This window comes from Oryctolagus cuniculus, chromosome 4 (assembly GCF_051225735.1).
Source record: "Oryctolagus cuniculus isolate XC-2025 breed Fujian yellow rabbit chromosome 4, ASM5122573v1, whole genome shotgun sequence".
Lineage (NCBI taxonomy): Eukaryota > Metazoa > Chordata > Mammalia > Lagomorpha > Leporidae > Oryctolagus > Oryctolagus cuniculus.
Genome location: NC_142870.1, coordinates 36,040,571 through 36,059,040, shown reverse-complemented (window position 1 = coordinate 36,059,040; position 18,470 = coordinate 36,040,571). Strand labels below are relative to the sequence as shown.

At 38.5% G+C, this 18,470-nt stretch overlaps 1 protein-coding gene across 7 annotated transcripts in view; it reads left to right on the top strand.

The window, feature by feature from the left end:
- The window catches only part of ROBO1 (roundabout guidance receptor 1), a 1,247,412-nt gene that overhangs the window by 1,203,230 nt on the left and 25,712 nt on the right, over positions 1-18,470 (top strand). For all 7 annotated transcript variants that reach the window (XM_089330676.1, XM_089330673.1, XM_089330675.1 and 4 more), the window contains 2 exons: positions 1,782-1,926; positions 7,985-8,233. In XM_089330676.1, coding sequence (XP_089186802.1) covers positions 1,782-1,926; positions 7,985-8,233 — 394 coding nt within the window. The remainder of the gene's footprint in view (positions 1-1,781; positions 1,927-7,984; positions 8,234-18,470) is intronic.

Sequence of the window (18,470 nt, the reverse complement as noted above, 5' to 3'; positions counted from 1 at the left end):
ACCTGCCAGCAACTGGGTTAAACTTGTTGCTAGGTGCTTTTAGCCAAGTCTGTCTACCCCTCTCCTGTAATGAATATTGCATTTGTAGCTTCCCTTAACTAAAGTCCTTTAGTCCTTTTTAGTCCTTTAGTTTGGCATTTTCTGATCTGTGTTAAATGGGTTCCTATTTGAATTAAAGGATCAGGAAATGTTTCTCTTTGTTTTTCCTTTTTAAAGTTATTATATTTCCTTTATTTTTTATGAAAATCTTGAGTGACTTTCTTTTTTAAAAATGAGTAAACTATAAGAGGAAAATTTTGATGTTCTGGTTTTGAGTAAGCCATATTAAAATATTTTAATCATTGATTATTATATGCCATTTCATCTTTGAATCATTAGTCACTTACAGAGAAAATCATTTTTAATGGGAAAAACTATGACTTTAGGTTGCAAATATTTAATTGATCTTCTCCATCCTCCAGGTTAGATGCCTACATCTTGATGTTTTGCTGCTGTTTATCATTTGGTGGGTGTTCTGTGAATAGCTAGTAAAGTGGTATAGGGATGTGAATTATGGTGGTAATTAGGAGAGAGAGCAAACCAGTAAATGACATGTAGGAGAGATCTGTGATGTTGGGCCTCTCAGGAATGTGGCCTTGTTCCAATGGATGTGCATTGGGAAATCAAGAGAAAGATGCTGGTTAATGTTAGCAGGGCAGCTGGGTGGCAGGAGGGAGCATAGAGACGTGCAAGCAGAGGGCTGACAGGTCTTGTTTGTTCATAACAGCCTGTCCCTCAACCCACACTGGGTGCAATAACATAGCAGAGCAGGAACATCTGGTTTAACACACACTCCCATTTGACTGAAAATTCCCCAGTGAGTTAGAAAAAATGCTGAGACCTGTTTCATGCACCATGTACCTGGGAGCTGTTTCAGATATAGTTAAAAAAATTAGGACCGAGATGATTTGCTGATATCAAAGGATCATATGAGAAAGATAATTATTGACTCTTTGTCTGTTACATCCATCTGAATCTCAAATGTATCAGGGAGGAACTTTTATTTTGAAATATCTGTGGCCCAAAGTTTTCAAAAATGAATGCTCTGAAATGCACTGCAACCCGTTTTTAAAGAGAAAGCCAGAACTTTACGAACACTTGAATAATTGGACTGTTTCAGATTACTAACAATACTTGAGCAACATCACTTTACTATCACTCATAATTTTAGAAACAGTGGCTGAAAACCCTTCTGTCTGTTTTTACAAATTGTTTTCCTGCTTCTTTTGTCATTTGTTTTATTAATTCTTCCAGCAATTATTTTTGTGCATTTGCCTTTTGTGAGAATATGGGCCTAAGACATTTCAATGGACAAGTACAAATTATATATATTCAGTGATTTAATGCAACAGTGGAACTCTAATAGATCGTATCTATATCATATTGTATTTTAGGTTCCAGCAATTAAATAATAGAAAGGCACTCCAGAAAATATGTCTACAGCTCATTTGTTTTAGATGATAATCCATAATGCAATTAATTGCTGTAGGAAGATCACTATTAATGATACGACATGTAAAATTCATTTATGGTTTTTTTTTTTTTTGCTATGTGTTTTGCTGTTAAATTTGGCAGACCTTTTGCTGCTTCTATTGTGTAGAGTTCTGTTTAAAATGAATGAAGAATGTTTCTGCACACAAATATGAATTGTAAGGTTCTACTTATAGAAAACTATTCACTTGTGAACAACAGAAAGTTTTAAAGGCCAGAAATAAGAGGTGGATATTTTCTGTCTTTTCTAGGGAGTCAAGGGCACAAGAAAGGGGCACGGACACCCAAAGTACCAAAACAGGGTGGCATGAACTGGGCGGACCTGCTTCCCCCTCCTCCAGCACACCCCCCTCCACACAGCAATAGTGAAGAGTACAGTGTCTCTGTAGATGAAAGGTAAGAGGAGCCTCCGTACAGATGGAAGTGGTGTAACATGCCTGCTTCAGTTCATACTAAGTGCAAACAGACCCTCACTTGAAGTGGTTTGACTTAACAATTGTTTTACTTTCTGATGTTCCGACAGCAACATACACATTCAGCTGAAACTGCACTTCATGGGGCTGGGATTGTGGCACAGCAGGTAAAGCCACTGCCTGCGATGCCAGCTTTCCATGTAAGTGCTGGTTTGAGTCCTGGCTGCTCCTCTTCCCATCCATTTTCTTGCTAATCTGGCTGGGAGGGCAGCGGAGAATGGCCCAGGTCCTTGGACACCTGCCACCCATATGGGAAATCCAGATGGAGTTGCAGGCTCCTGGCTTCAGCCTGGTCATTGCAGCCATTTGGGGAGTGAACCGAGGGATGGAAGCGCTCGCGCTCTCTCTCTCTTGTTGTCTGGATTTCAAATAGGTAAAATAAATGTTAAGAAAAGAGACTGTACTTCAGATTTTGACATCTGGTCTTTCCTTGAGCTAGTGATACAAGGTTCAGTACTCTCATGATGGTGGACTGTGGTGGTAGCCCACAGCTGCCAGTCAGCTTTGTGAGCATGAATCTAAACACAAAATACTCTACAGTATACTGTGTTGCTAAGCTGGGATGTTCTATAGGTTTGGGGTTTTATCTGCATTTTACACACGTAATATTTTCAGCTTGCAATAGGTTTATTAGGATATAGCCCCAGCATAAGTCAAGGAGCATTTGCCAAGAGGAGACTGACTTCTGAATTTATTTTGGTGTGAGAAAATTTTGAGATCTATAGTTTTTTCTTAATATACATTTCTCATAAAAATTTTAAGACCCCCTTGTGAGTGTGTGTGTGTGTAATCATGCATTTGTATGAATATATGAATATATGAGCTCAGGTATATATAATGTGTATGTATATATAATCATGTATAGTCATGCCTCAGTGTTCACACAGAATAGATTCCAGGACCAAAATTTATGGATGTCAGGTTTCTTATATAAAGTGGCATAGATTTGCATGTAACTTGTACACATTCTTCCACATATTTTAAGTCATCTCTAGATAACTAATAATACCTAATAGAATGTAAAACAACAATGACACAATACAATAATGACACAATACAATAATGACAAGAAAAAACTATCATACATGTTCAATACAGAACCAATTTCTTTTCAAATATTTTTGCTCCATTGTTGGTTAAATATGCAGATCTGAACCTATGTATGTGGAGGGGATGGCTGTGTATATGACATTGGGATTTTCAAAAATTAGAAGTTCTGTGACATATGTCTGATTTTCAAGGAATAATTGTGTGGATTTATACCACAGCTATAGCATCCTGAAAATGATTGGTTCTTCGATATTATCACATTATTTTTTTTAACTTTTATTTAATGAATATAAATTTCCAAAGTACGATTTATGGATTACAATGGCTTGCCCCCCATACCATCCCTCCCACCCACTACCCTCCCCTTTCCCACTCCCTCTCCCCTTCCATTCACATCAAGATTCATTTGAAATTATCTTATTATACAGAAGATCAGCTTAGTATACATTAAGTAAGGATTTCAACAGTTTGCTCCCACACAGAAACATAAAGTGAAAAATAATAGATGATTTTTTTTAAATGATGATGAAATCAGATCAGACCTATTGTCATGTTTAATCCCAGTGAGAGTCAAGTTGGGAGTTGATAATTTCTTTTTTTTTTTTTTTTTTTTTTTTTTTTTTTTTTTTTTTTTTTACAGAGGATCAGTTTAGTATACATTAAGTAAAGATTTCAACAGTTTGCACCCCCATAGAAACACAAAGTGAAATATATTGTTTGAGTACTCGTTATAGCATTAAATCTCAATGTACAGCACATTAAGGACAGAGATCCTACATGAGGAGTAAGTGCACAGTGACTCCTGTTGTTGACTTTACCAATTGACACTCCTGTCTATGGCATCAGTAATCTCCCTATGCTCCAGTCATGAGTTTCCAAGGCTATGGAAGCCCTCTGAGTTCTCCGATTCTTATCTTGTTTAGACAAGGTCATAGTCAAAGTGGAGGTTCTCTCCTCCCTTCAGAGAAAGGTACCTCCTTCTTTGATGACCTGTTCTTTCCACTGGGATCTCACTCACAGAGATCTTTTGCCAGCGTGTCTTGGCTTTCCATGCCTGAAATACTCTCATGGGCTTTTCAGCCAGCTCCGAATGCCTTTAGGGCTGATTCTGAGGCCAGAGTGCTATTTAGGACATCTGCCATTCTTTGAGTCTGCTGAGTATCTCACTTCCCATGTTGCATCACTCTCCCCTTTATTTATTCCATCGGTTAGCGTTAGCAGGTACTAGACTTGTTTATGTGCTCCCTTTGACTCTTAGTCCTTTCATTATGATCAATTGTGAACTGAAATTGATCACTTGGAATAGTGAGATGGCATTGGTACATGCCACCTTGATGGGATTGAATTGGAATCCCCTGGTATGTTTTTAACTCTACCGTTTGGGGCAAGTCACATTATGCTAAAACTGTAGGAATTTACTGATTGCTTCTTCACAAGCATTTCACAGAGAATCCACATGACAGCAGTTGGGAAGTTTGTGTGCTTCTTTCTTATCCCATAGTCCCATAGTCTGTAGAAGTAGTCTTGATAATGCTAAGTGGAATAGAAGAGCTGTCACTAGTGTGACCAAAGGAGAACTCACTTGACAGAGAGAATTAACAAAGAGAAGTTAAGTCTACCTGAAAAATCTAGTCTTTTGCCCTGGTGTTTTATAAAGAAAGATGTTTTTCATTAACTCTCTGTACAGAAACAATGTTTTATGAAGTGCTTGGGCCCCTGCCACCCATGTGGGAGACCTGGCTCCTGGCTTCAGCCTGGCTCAGCCCTGGCTATGGCAACCACTTGGGGAGTGAACCAGCAGCTGGAAGTTCTCTCTCTCTCTCTCCCTCCCTCTCTCTCTCTCCCTCCCTCTCTCTCTCTCTCTCCCTCTCTCTCTCTCTCCCTCCCTCCCTCCCCCTCTCTCCCTCCTCTCTCTGTATCTTCTGTCCCTCTCTCACTGTAACTCTGACATTCAAACAAATCAATACATATTTTAAAAAAAATTTAGGGAGAAAAGTGTTTTAAGGTTCCTACCCACAGACAAAATTTTTCTGCTTCTGTTTTCTAATAATCTTTTTATAAAATGTCTTTTTAAGTAAAATCTTAAGAAAAATACTTACAGGTGATCATCATGATCCACAGGGGTTCTCATCATCACAGTTGCTAGTGAACTGTTGCTTCCAGGGGAAATACAGGATCATGTTCCTTTTGAGTGTCTGATCTTAACATTTTTCTCAACTCATGAATACATAACCTTGTTTTGTGTGTGTTTACAGATGCCTCCCCTAGTATACTTTTATTTTTTTAAGATTTATTTAGTTATTTGAACAGAGTTACAGAGAGGCAGAAGCAGAGAGAGAGAGACAGAGAGATCTTCCATCTGCTGGTTCACTCCCAAGATGGCCACAACGACCACAGCTGTGCCAATCCTAAGCAAGGATCTAGGAGCTTCCTCTGGGTCTCCCATATGGGTGCAGGGACTCAAAGACTTGGGCCATCTTCTGCTGCTTTCCCAGGCCATCTGAGAGAGCTAGATCAGAAATGGAGCAGCTGGGACTTGAACTGGCGTCCATATGGGATGTCAGCACTGCAGGTGGTGGCTTTATCCACTATGCCACAGCCCCTTCTCTAGTATACTTGATTGATTCACTAACATGGAACTTGTAGCCAACTGCACTGTAAGTTATTCCTAAGCAAAGTTTACATAAAGAGGTATTTTCTCTAAAAGGCACATCATGGCCTTCTTCTACTTAGGAACACTACACATCAATTCAGCACTTTTTTTGGGGGCCATTTTAAACTGAGAAATCACCCATATAAAGCAAAATAAACCATGAAATGCACAGTGCTTACATTGTGCAAGCTGACACAAGAAAGCAGGATGTCATCTTGTTTAACCTTAGCTGGGAACATGTACTTCAGTTGACTCAAATTTTTGGCCTCTTTTTGGATATCTGGGAACAACCATGAAAGTGCCACATGTGTTGTTTTAGGGGTTATTTATAATAAATTTGCCAATTTAATGTCTTCTCAAATATGGAATCTACAAGTGATGAGTATTGGCTGTTTTTAAATTTATTTGTTTGATTTTTTGAGAGAGGGAAAGAGAGATCATGCACATACTTTTATCCACTGGTTTAAGTCCCAGTTCTCCAATTGCTGGCCGTGGTTGGGGAGCTGAATGAAGCATGAACCAGGAAGACATGTCGGTGGCAGGAACCCAGTTATTTGAGCCGTCACCTGCTGCATGCCTGCGTCCATTTTAGCAGGATGATAAAATCAGGAGCTGGAGCTGAGACTTGAACCTAGGCAGTGTGTGATATAGGCATCCTAAATGGTGTCGCAACGGCTGCACCCAATGCTTATCCCAGTCAGCTATGTTTAGAAATTCATTTCATAGGCAGTTTTTTAAGACTTATTTATTTGAAAGAGTAACAGGGAGAGGGGAAGACACACACACACACACACACACAGAGAGAGAGAGAGAGAGAGAGAGAGAGAGAGATCTTCCATCTGGTGGTTCACCTCCCAGATGGCCGCAATGGCCGGGCTGGGCCCTGTGGAATCCAAGTGCCAGGAACTTCAACTCGGTTTCACACATGTGTGGCAGGGGAACAAGAACTTGGGCCATCTTCCACTGCTTTTCCCAGGCCATAGCAGGGAGTTGGATTGGAAGTGATGCAGCCAGGACACGAACAGGTGCCCATTTGGAATGCCAGCATTGCAGGTAGCAGCTTTACCCACTATGCCATGATGCAAGTCCCCATAGGCACTTTTAACACAGTGTTTATTGCTATTTTCGTTTATGAAAAGGATTAAGATAAAGCCTGACCAAAAATGTAAAGAATAAAAGAAAGAACTAACAGCAACTTTGCCCCAATGAGAAGACTAATCCTGACTAGAATGAATGGCGAATTTTTGAATTTATGACATTTGTTCTTGACTTTGACAAATAAGAAAGTTCTCAATTAAGAGAGGGTGATTTTTGTAGCCATTGGGACCACACAGAGTCGTGGAGTCCTTCAGAGCTAACAGGACACACATGGTAGAGGGTGAAAGGAAGCTGGTAGGGCAAATGCAAGCCAGCTTATACAGATGTGTGAAACTCTTGCCTTAAGAATTCATATTTTATTCTCTAAGCAATTCAAGAAGTATTTATTACTTTTGGGCAAATGAGTGGCCCAAGAGTGGTGTGTATCAAAGGAATTTTGGAAGCATTGAGGGAGGATAAAGAAGGAAGGAGTGACTGGAGGCAAAATGTCATGAAAGAGATGATGCAGGACCTACCTGCTCTTCTTATCAATAAACATATTCCCTTGGCAAGATGCTTGTCACTGGTTCTCAGATCCATCTTGGTCCCCACACAGATCTAGCAGAGGCACCAAGGGGCATTTCATCATTTAAGGGTATTGAGTTTTTCACTCACTAATCCAAAATGCAGACCAACTACTTCATTTTTGTGCTTAATGGAAGAAATAGTGATCCATTATAATTCAAAGGAATGTATTAGACTACATCAGTTGATCTGCAGTATATCTCCCTCTGAAAGGATTTTCAAAAGCAGTTCTTCTCTGCGTCCAGAACTCCATCTTTGAGTCCCCTGCCAATCCCTTCTTTGAATCCAGTTTCAGAGACCATGTTGAGTTGGAGGGACAGAATACACCAAACACATTTGAGATATCCTCAGTTAAATATGTGAAGTGGATTTCTTTATTGCATGACTTCTCAGATCCTGTAGTAAACTACTGTAACTTACAGTCTCTTGAGGAAACAAAGTGCATTTGTAGTGATTCATCAAGCTTTGTGTCATTGAACTCTAACAACATCTTTGTAAAATGACCCAGCATATTCAGATTTGAAAATCAACTAAAAGAGGACAGACTACTTTCTATACAAGTGGCTTGTTTGAATAATCTGAAGTAAAGTCTACGTGTCCTTATAATTTGTTTTAGCTATGACCAAGAGATGCCATGCCCTGTACCCCCAGCAAGGATGTATTTGCAACAAGATGAATTGGAAGAAGAGGAAGATGAAAGAGGCCCCACTCCCCCTGTACGGGGAGCAGCTTCCTCTCCAGCAGCTGTGTCCTATAGCCATCAGTCCACTGCCACTCTGACCCCTTCCCCGCAAGAGGAACTCCAGCCCATGCTACAGGACTGCCCAGAAGAGATTGGCCACATGCAGCACCAACCTGACAGGAGGTACATTGTCGCTAGTCTCCTTTGTTGATCAATGCGATCATTTCCACTCTGTAGTCATGTTTATTGAATGCGAACATTGAAATAATTTTCATGTCACATGAGCCTTTTCTTAGAGTGTCATCCAACAGTAAGTCCAAATTATGAATGTATCAAGTGATGTTGTTGATCATTACAGTAGATTAATTGACCTACATGAAATTACAGCTGTAAAATTACGTATCAATTCTCACCCACTCAAGATAATTGCATTCATAAACACATGAAGATCTTGCATATGTTTTGCTGATCCTGTAATGTGGTATTATGGTGGGTGATTTTATATTTTATTTTTCTTTATGCATAGGTAAGGCACTTCTTTGTTCTGTGGGAAAATATTTTTTTTCTCCACCCTTTTAAATTACTTCCATGTAATAGTTTATTCTTTCACAGCTGTAAGTAATGTTGCAGAAGAATGATTTTGGTATACTTATTTTATGTTGACCGCAGATACCTTTAATTCAGTTTCTGTATCAGGTTAGAATCCTCTTATCCAGGTCACTAGACAGTTTGTGGATGTGTGATTGTGATGTGTGTGTGTATGTGTGTGTGCACATTTGACTTTAAAATCCATGTACTGAGTGAGCCTCACCCATACATTTATGTTATATATGACTTCACTTATCATTTCTACCACATAAAAGCCATTACTGCATACTCTTAGCTCTTCTCCACTTTTGCTGATTTTGTTTGTACTATGTTCTTGCCCTAGACACATAAAACATATTACTTTCTGTATTCATAATACCCTTTGAAACTTAGTGTGTTACTTGCTTTAGAAGATTTTCCTTCAGTATTATTGAATGAATAACATATTTTGGCTTCTGCTTCTTGAATTTTACTCTGTAGATTAAAGCACAATTTATAATGTTTATTAACTATGCTATCACCAAGAAGTTATTACCAAGATTAAACCATATACTTTTTAAGTAAAGGATTTATTTATTTATTTTAAAAGCAGAGCTGTAGAGGGAGGGAGAGATGGAGTGGGGGCCGGGGAGAGACAGAGAGAGAGGGAGAGGAAGAGAGAGATCTTGCTTCCACTGATTCACTCCCCAAATGGCCACAGTGGCCAGGGTTGGGTGAGGCAGAAGCCAGGAAGCAGGAGCTTCATCCAAGTCTCCTACATGGTTACAGGGGCCCAAGCAATTGGGCTGTGTTCTGCTGCTTTCCCAGGCACGTTAGAAGGGAGTTGGTTAACAAGTGGAGCAGCTGGGATTCAAGATGGTGCCCATATAGGATGCCAGCATCAGGGCAGTGGTCTAACCTGTTGTGCCACAATGCTGGCTCCTAAATTTACTCTTTAAATTTAAGAGGTACTTAAGTCTTCTGTTTGACAAGGAGTAAGTTAGATTGTCAATGACTTAAATGTAATATCCATGGAACTTGGTGAAGATTGAGAGAAAATAAAATTCTTTTTCCTATGGAGACTATTCTACTATTTTTTTTAACTTCTGAAATAACAGCATTCTTTCATTTGCTCAAATTATGTATTTGTTCACCACTCTTTTTTTTTAATATTTTATTTGAAAAGTAGAGTTATAGACAGTGAGAGGGAGAGAGACAGAGAGAGAGGTCTTCAATCCATTGGTTCACTCCTCAAATGGCCGCAATGGCTGGAGCTGCACCGATCCAAAGCCAGGAACCAGGAGCTTCTTCCGGGTCTCCCATATGGGTACAGGGGCCCAAGGCCTTGAGCCATCTTCTAGTGCTTTCCCAGGCCACAGGAGAGATCTGGATTGGAAGAGGAGCAGTCCGGACTAGAACCAGCACCCATATGGGATGCCAGAGCTGCAGGCAGAGGTTAAACCCACTGCGCCACGGCACAGTTCACCACTCTTCACTGTGTTATCAATGGTACCCAATATCATCTTACTGATTTGCCTATTATTTTGTCTTCCTTATAAATCCTTTCCACCTTCCTTGAAAGCAAAAACCATTTTGCCTTTTATCCTGACATTTTAGCTTCTTCCTGTTCATTCTATCTTTCCTTCCTTCTCTTCACGGTTAACTCTACTTCTCTTTGATTTTCCTGTTTCCTTCACTCCCCTTCTAGTTATTTGTTCTCTTACTGCTCAGTATTGTTTTTAACTACTTCCACCTTCTTGCTTCCATTTCACTCTGCAGCCCTTGACATCTGGCTGACACTATTTTGCTTCAGTCAGTCTGATGAAAGAACTTCTGAATGCTCAAATCTAAAAGCTTCTGTCTTTACTGTTCTTAAGCTTTCTGCAACAGTGATAATTTTAGAATGATTTTGAGAATCAAATAACATAATTTATATAAAGTACCTGAAGGGGGTAAGTAATCAAAAATATTTGTTCTCTCCTATCCTCATTCTTATGGTATCATGCCATTGCTTGGTTCACCTGTTAACTTTTATTTTCTGATGGTTGTCAAATTCATTTATCCATACCAAAAATTTTTCCTGAATTCCTCAGTGGTATATTCTCTTAGACATCTTGACATGTTCACATCTAAATTCTTTGCACCAAAACTGTTGAAATCTTTACTTAGTACAGAGTTGGCCTTCTGTATATAAAGTTAATTAAAAATGAATCTTAATGAAGAATGGGATGGGAGAGGAGTAGGAGGTTGGATTGGAGTGGGGGTGGGAGAGTGAGTTTGGGGAGGGAGAACCACTATATTCCTAAAATTTATACCTATGAAATTTGCATTCATTAAATAAAAGCTTTAAAAAATAAAAAAAAATAAAATACCTGACTTTTCTTCTTTATACCTTGTCCTACTTTTGTGGCCGTCTTGTTCTGAATTATCAACCATTATTTATTTGACCAGTGTACTAAAAATAGCCAAGGGAATAGGCCAAACTATAAAAGATAGCTTTATCATTTTGCAATCCTATCGTCTAATTTTCTCTCTGTCTTCCTGTCATTCCATGGGTGAAGTTACTCACCAAATTCCCTCCAGTGTCGCTCAAAAATAGCTCTTGAGTTGCTTTGTTTTCATTCCTGCAGCTGCTGCAGCAGGCTGTTTGTCCTTATCCCTTGAAATACTTCCGTATCTTTGAACTGGTTTCCACCCTTCATCTCTCTCTCACTTTCTGTTCTCTCTCAATCTCTCGTTGCACACAGGAAGTCTGATACTGTTTCTCCATTTGGAGTCAGTTCTTATGGTATAGCCCAGTGTTCAAAGGTTTTCACAATCCATTTCTCTCTTCTTATCTTTTCTCCCGAAGCCCTTCACATTCACTCTTCCTAAATGAGTTTGTTTGAAATCCTTGAATTTACCTTAAAAACACTAATATCAAGGTCTTAGCTGCTTTTTGATTGTCTGACAAGAATTCCCCATCTTTCCAAGCCCCGCTCAAATGGTGTTCACTCTGTGAAGATTTCCTCAGGTTGGCAAAAATCAACCATATTTACATTTATATGCCTGTTGCCACGCAAGTCAGTTTTCTTGATGCATTAGAATTTGCTATTTGTATTTCTTGTCCTGCCGTTTAAATGACAAGCTCTTTGAGGACAGAGCTCATTATGTTTTTGAGCTCTACAGAGCTTTCTTCAATAAGTAATTGATGAGTGGCATTTAATAGTACAGTAAAATTTGAAGTTGACCTACCTGCAACTGTTTTAGAGTGATTAATACTTATATGAACTTGAGGTAGACATATATAATTGGGAAATACATTAACTACTTGCGCTTGCAACCAATTTGTCAATGTTCAGCCTTTCACAAAATGGATTTTCAACTGTAAGGGTATTATTAGTTTTATTTCCAGGATTATTGCTGGAAATAACACTGGCACTAGTAAAAAGTAGATGAATGCCCATTAAAAAACAAAACAAAACAAAACAAAAAACCTCTCAGGAGTTGACCTTTTGCCTAACAATTAAGATGCCCACATCCTACATCAGAACATTTGGGTCACATCTGCAGCTCCAACTCCTAAGTCCAGCTTCCTGCTAATGTAGACCTTGGGAGGCAGTGGTGATGGCTAGAATATTTGGGTCCAGACCACTCACATGGGGAACTTGGGCTGAGTTCTCAGCTGACCCTGGCCATTGTGGGCCTTTGGGTAGTGAACCAATGAATGGAGGCTTGCTTTTCTGTATCTGTGTTTCTGTCTCTCTTTCTGGCCTGTTAATAAATAAATAATTTTAAAACCCTTTTACTGTCTTTATAATGAATGTGTGTTCTATATGTTTAATATAAAAAGTTTGAAAATACGTATAAACAAAGTGGAAAATATAAACTTGCCAATGACCTATATATTCAAAAACAGACACAGTTGCGATCTTAGAGTAAATATCTTTCAGTTCTTTCTCTTTATATATATATATATATATATATATATATTCACAGTGCTTGAGTTTTTGATATGCCCATGTTATTTTACAAACCACTCTTTTCACTGACCCTGTACATTTTTCTATATTGATAATTTTTTTATTTAGACATATATTAAGTGTGTACTGTGATTCTTTTAACCAGTTCCCCCAGTGTTGACTATGTGTGCTATGAACATCTTTTTGACATTATATACAATGTTGTGACTTTGATCTTTAGTTAGGTTCTGGAACAAAGCCTCTTCTGTATCCCTTGACCCATTTGAATACCTGCTACATTGGTGGATGAGTTCTGTTTCGTATCATCCTGCCACTTCTCTAATGATGCACTCATTAGAGTTAGATTGCTATTTCTCTACAGATCTCATTCCAGAGCTGTAGACTCAAATATCCAAGTACTTGTTCCCACAGATCTTTACTGCTTCACTATCCTTCTGAATGGCACATGTAACTCCAGCCATAAATGCACTTTCCAGGTTCCGACAGCCATTTTCTCTCGCCTGCATTACAGTAATATTCAGCTAAGTGCTCCTGTTGCCTTTAGCCTTGCCCTTTCTTCAGTCTAATCCATTGCCGCGGACTGTGCTGAGGCATTTTCATAAATGCAATGCTGATCAAGTCTTTCCACTGTTTAAATTTCTCAATGGCTTCCCGTTTCCCTTAAAATAAAGGCAAGACTCCTTAATGTAGCAATCAAGGCCCTTTGTGATCTGACCCTGTGTGCCTCTCTGAGCTTACCCATCGCCACTCCCCCATCACTGTCTGTGTTGTCTTCACTCTCAGTTTCTTCCAGTTCCTGGAATGAGCACGCTTCTTGCTCACCTCAACATCTTTGCATATGCTGTCTCATCTTCCCGTAATACCATCACCCCCTCTCTTTTTGGAGCTGACACCTCTGTATCCTTTAGATGCAAGATTAAAGGGCTGATTCTTCCAGGATCTTTTCCTGACATCCTTACCCTGGAATAAGAGCCACTTTCATGTGCTCCCATAATGCCCTGTATGTTGTCTGTCATGGCGCTTCACACTGCATTTTCAAAGTGTGCTTTCTTAGTTGTTAGTCCTCTCCACTGGGCTACAAGCCCCTTCAGACAAAGGCCATATATATTTTATTTAACTAAATTCCTAACACAGTCCCCGAGTTCCAGTTTGTACTGCTGTGTAACAAGCTACTAAAGAACCGTTTTATTTAATTCAAAATCCCATGAGTAAAGAATTCTGAAAGGATGAATTGGGGCAGTAATCTCCGATCCACAGTTTGCCTGGATGTTTGGGGTTGGGGGATGCTTTTTGAAGTTACTTTCTTCTGCCATCTATCTTATGTCACAGAGCCCCTGGCCTCTCTTCTCACAGAGTCCCCTTCTTTACACCTGACAAAACAGCTAACATTTCTCCTAACATGGAGTGGCAGAGTAGTGATGCTCCTTACCTGGAACCAGGCCTCCAAGAAGTCAGGAAGAAGCAGCTCCCAGGCCAGTGAAGAGTCTGACATGGAGTTGGGTCACTGTTTACTTCTACCACATTCTACTGGTTGAAGCAGTCACAGGCTCCCTTCAAGTTCAAGTGTATAGCACTAAACTGCCTCCCTTGATGGGGAAATTGCACGTTCTTACTTGAGGAGAGCATTTAGAATAGAAGCTACTCTATGGACATTTAGAAAAATACAGTCTGATGTGGCAAGATATGTAGTTAGGTGGTATTAATAAGGGTGCCTTAGGGTTGAGTCCTTGCATGTCTTAGAGTATAACACGTTTCCTAAATAGATATTGCTTGTGATCTCTTTGGTCTCAAAATCTACCAGAGAGTTTGAGTACGCACAGAGTAAATGTTTACAGAATAAATACATTTATCACATTTATGTTTATGGGTTAAGGGCATTTAAAATGTAGTGTTATGCATATTAACTTTAAAATTACTGGTCTAAAACCATTATAGCACTGCAATATTAATTAGATAGGCATTAAGAACTTGCATTACTATCTTATATTTAATGTTATATTTTTTTAAGCTTTTATTTAATGAATATAAATTTCCAAAGTACGATTTATGGATTACAATGGCTTCCCCCCCATACCGTCCCTCCCACCCACAACCCTCCCCTTTCCCACTCCCTCTCCCCTTCCATTCACATCAAGATTCATTTTCGATTATCTTAATATACAGAAGGTCAGCTTAGTATACATTAAGTAAGGATTTCAACAGTTTGTTCCCACACAGAAACATAAAGTGAAAAATAATAGATGATATTTTTTAAATGATGATGAAATCAGATCAGACCTGTTGTCATGTTTAATCCCAGTGAGAGTCAAGTTGGGAGTTGATAATTTCTTTTTTTTTTTTTTTTTTTTTTTTACAGAGGATCAGTTTAGTATACATTAAGTAAAGATTTCAACAGTTTGCACCCCCATAGAAACACAAAGTGAAATATATTGTTTGAGTACTCGTTATAGCATTAAATCTCAATGCACAGCACATTAAGGACAGAGATCCTACATGAGGAGTAAGTGCACAGTGACTCCTGTTGTTGACTTTACAAATTGACACTCCTGTCTATGGCATCAGTAATCTCCCTATGCTCCAGTCATGAGTTTCCAAGGCTATGGAAGCCCTCTGAGTTCTCCGATTCTTATCTTGTTTAGACAAGGTCATAGTCAAAGTGGAGGTTCTCTTCTCCCTTCAGAGAAAGGTACCTCCTTCTTTGAAGACCTGTTCTTTCCACTGGGATCTCACTCACAGAGATCTTTTGCCAGAGTGTCTTGGCTTTCCATGCCTGAAATACTCTCATGGGCTTTTCAGCCAGATCCGAATGCCTTTAGGGCTGATTCTGAGGCCAGAGTGCTATTTACGACATCTGCCATTCTATGAGTCTGCTGAGTATCTCACTTCCCATGTTGGATCACTCTCCCCTTTATTTATTCTATCGGTTAGTGTTAGCAGGTACTAGACTTGTTTATGTGCTCCCTTTGACTCTTAGTCCTTTCATTATGATCAATTGTGAACTGAAATTGATCACTTGGACTAGTGAGATGGCATTGGTACATGCCACCTTGATGGGATTGAATTGGAATCCCCTGGTATGTTTCTAACTCTACCATTTGGGGCAAGTCAGCTTGAGCATGTCCCAAATTATACATCTCTTCCCTCTCTTATTCCCACTCTTATGTTTAACAGGGATCACATTTCAGTTAATTTTCAACACTTAAGAATAACTGTATTAATTACAGAATTAAACCAGTCATATTAAGTAGAACAGACAAAAAACTACTAAGAGGGATAATGTCTTAAGTTGTTCATTAACAGTCAGGGCTATGCTGATCAAGTCACTGTTTCCCATAGTGTCCATTTCACTTCAGGAGGTTTCCTTTTTGTGTTCAGTCAGTTGTCACCGATCAGGGAGAACATATGGTATATTTAACATTTTAATGAATTTCTAGGGCATTTCACTTTTTTCTAAAACTAAGGAAATAGTGAAAAATGTAAAAGGACCCTTTTTCTCTTTTTTTTCAGGCAACTATGAAAATAATATAATTAGATTAAATAATATAATTTAACATACATTGTTTCAAAAAATATCTGGTACTCATGAGCTTGCTGCAGTTGGTATAAAGAAAAAAAAACTCTTGAAAAATAAAACTAATTTTCCTGTATGGAATAGAGAATTTACTGATATTCTGTTAAAACAGTCAAATTAAATAGGATGTAGTTGGAAAGAAAAGAAATGAGATAGCAAAGGTAAATTAATATCTTGTCTGTTTACAAACTGGATAATAGTTCATTATACAATGAATTGACTCTGTATCAGTGTTAGGAAAAAAAAAGCTCCAAGTTATGGGTGGATAATCCCCTTTTGTCTTCTGCCTGTAAATGCTATATGGTGCATTGTATCAACACCTGCTTTCATAAATTAATGGTAGCATTCCCTTTTTCTCTTGAACATGTTTATGAAGGCATCATTTTTGCGGGAGCCTAGAGTGTTGTGATCCACAGTCATATGCTTGTATGTTATTTCAGAAGTCGTTGAAGCTCCTCAGGGGCAGAATTTTAGAGGGGGGAGGTTCATTTGCCACAAGTCCCACTTGAATGCAGCATCTTGAAATAGCTTTTGTTTTCAAATAGAATATATTACATATTTCAAACTGTACATGTTTATCACACATTCTCTGGGCTTGCCTTATTTACAGATGGTTTGAATAAATTTTTCTGTGTTTCCTCAGCTTTTGCACAGGGTGGTAGTAGTTAAAAGCCAGCCCTTGTTTAACATGAAGATATTTTTACTCTACAGAACGTGAATTATCCAAACACAACAATCTTGGAATCCTTTCATAGTGAAGTTGCTATTCTACATCCCTTTACTGATGGTCAAAACAGTCCCCTTTGAGCTAATAAGCCTTAATATGTCTTTTAAAAAAGGAGTTTCTTGTGGTATTTTGGACGTGCATGGTGAAAAATGCTGTAAATTAACTTTTAAGTATGGTATTTTATTGCATTCCAAATTAAACAATGGCTTTTCTCCTATGTGTGTAACACACTCCATATTGAAGCAATTATCCATTTTAATCCTCTAAATAACTTCAGCATTGGCACATTTTTTTATATGTCTTCTAGTGCCACACACAAACACATTAAAAGCCACCCAGAAATGAAAAATAATACAGTATGTTAGACAATTCTGTGTATGTAAATGTATATAAATACACATATAATTATATATACTTACATGTGTTTATGTATATGTACTCACAATATAATATAGTGTGTATGCAGCATATATTTCTCCTATCATATATATATATACATATATATAGTAATATATACTTATGTCTCCGAATATGTGTGTATCCTAGAAGGAAGGTCATAGCTGTGGAAATAAAATTAAATTTAAATTTTGCATTTGACACAAACTAGATATACTATTTTAGGAAGGTCCTTAATTATTCTGAATTTCAATAACCTTGGGTGTAAAATAATAATTTATAAAGTAACTCAAGGTTTGATTTTACTTCCTTTGCCAAAGATAAGATGGTTGCAGATGCATGGATTGATTTATGGCATTTTTATTCTGTTTCATTGGTCTACATGTTCTATTATTTGGCCACTATCATGCTGTTTTGATTAAAACTGCTCTGTGGTATGTCTGTTTGGTACAGTGGTTACTGGTTGGTTTGCTCTTATCCCATATTGGAATGTTTGGGTTCAAGTCTCAGCTTCACTCCCAATTACAGCTTCATGCTAATGTACAACCTGGGAGGCAACAGGTAATGACGCAAGAAGTTGAGTCCCTGTCAGGCATTGAGAGACCTGGGTTTTTTCTAATCTTCTTGCTCAGCCCTAGCTATTGCAGGCATCCGAGGAGTGAACCAGTGGTGGGATATCCTTCTGTGTGTGTCTCTGTCTCTCACTCAAAAAAAAAAGGCAACTCAAATATCATGAGAATTAAATTATTTAATTGTTTAATTGTAGTATTTTAATAATTTGTGATGTTTTCCACTTGCATTAATGAAACAAGTTTATTTATTCATTGGAGTAAAACACAGAAAACAGTTTTTTTGAGATATCTCCTGAGACATTAAAAACTGCCATGTTGAACTTAATTTCCCTCTCTATAGTAAGGATCTCACAGAAGCTGTATGGTTTTGACCTTAGTTAAGTCCTAAGATTTGGTTTGTTTGCTTGCTTTCCAGTCCTGTTGATTTACAAGGTTAATTATGCATTCTCAGTCATCTCTTGCAGAATGTAGTGTCTGGTGGTGGTGGTGGTAGTGGTGGTGGTGGTGGCGGTGGCAGGGAGAAGGGGACATCTTCCACCCTTACCCTCCTCCCGCCTTTTCTAGATACTAAACCAAAGAAGTAGCAAAAAAATCTGGCAAAGCAGACAAAGAACCACTCTTCTCC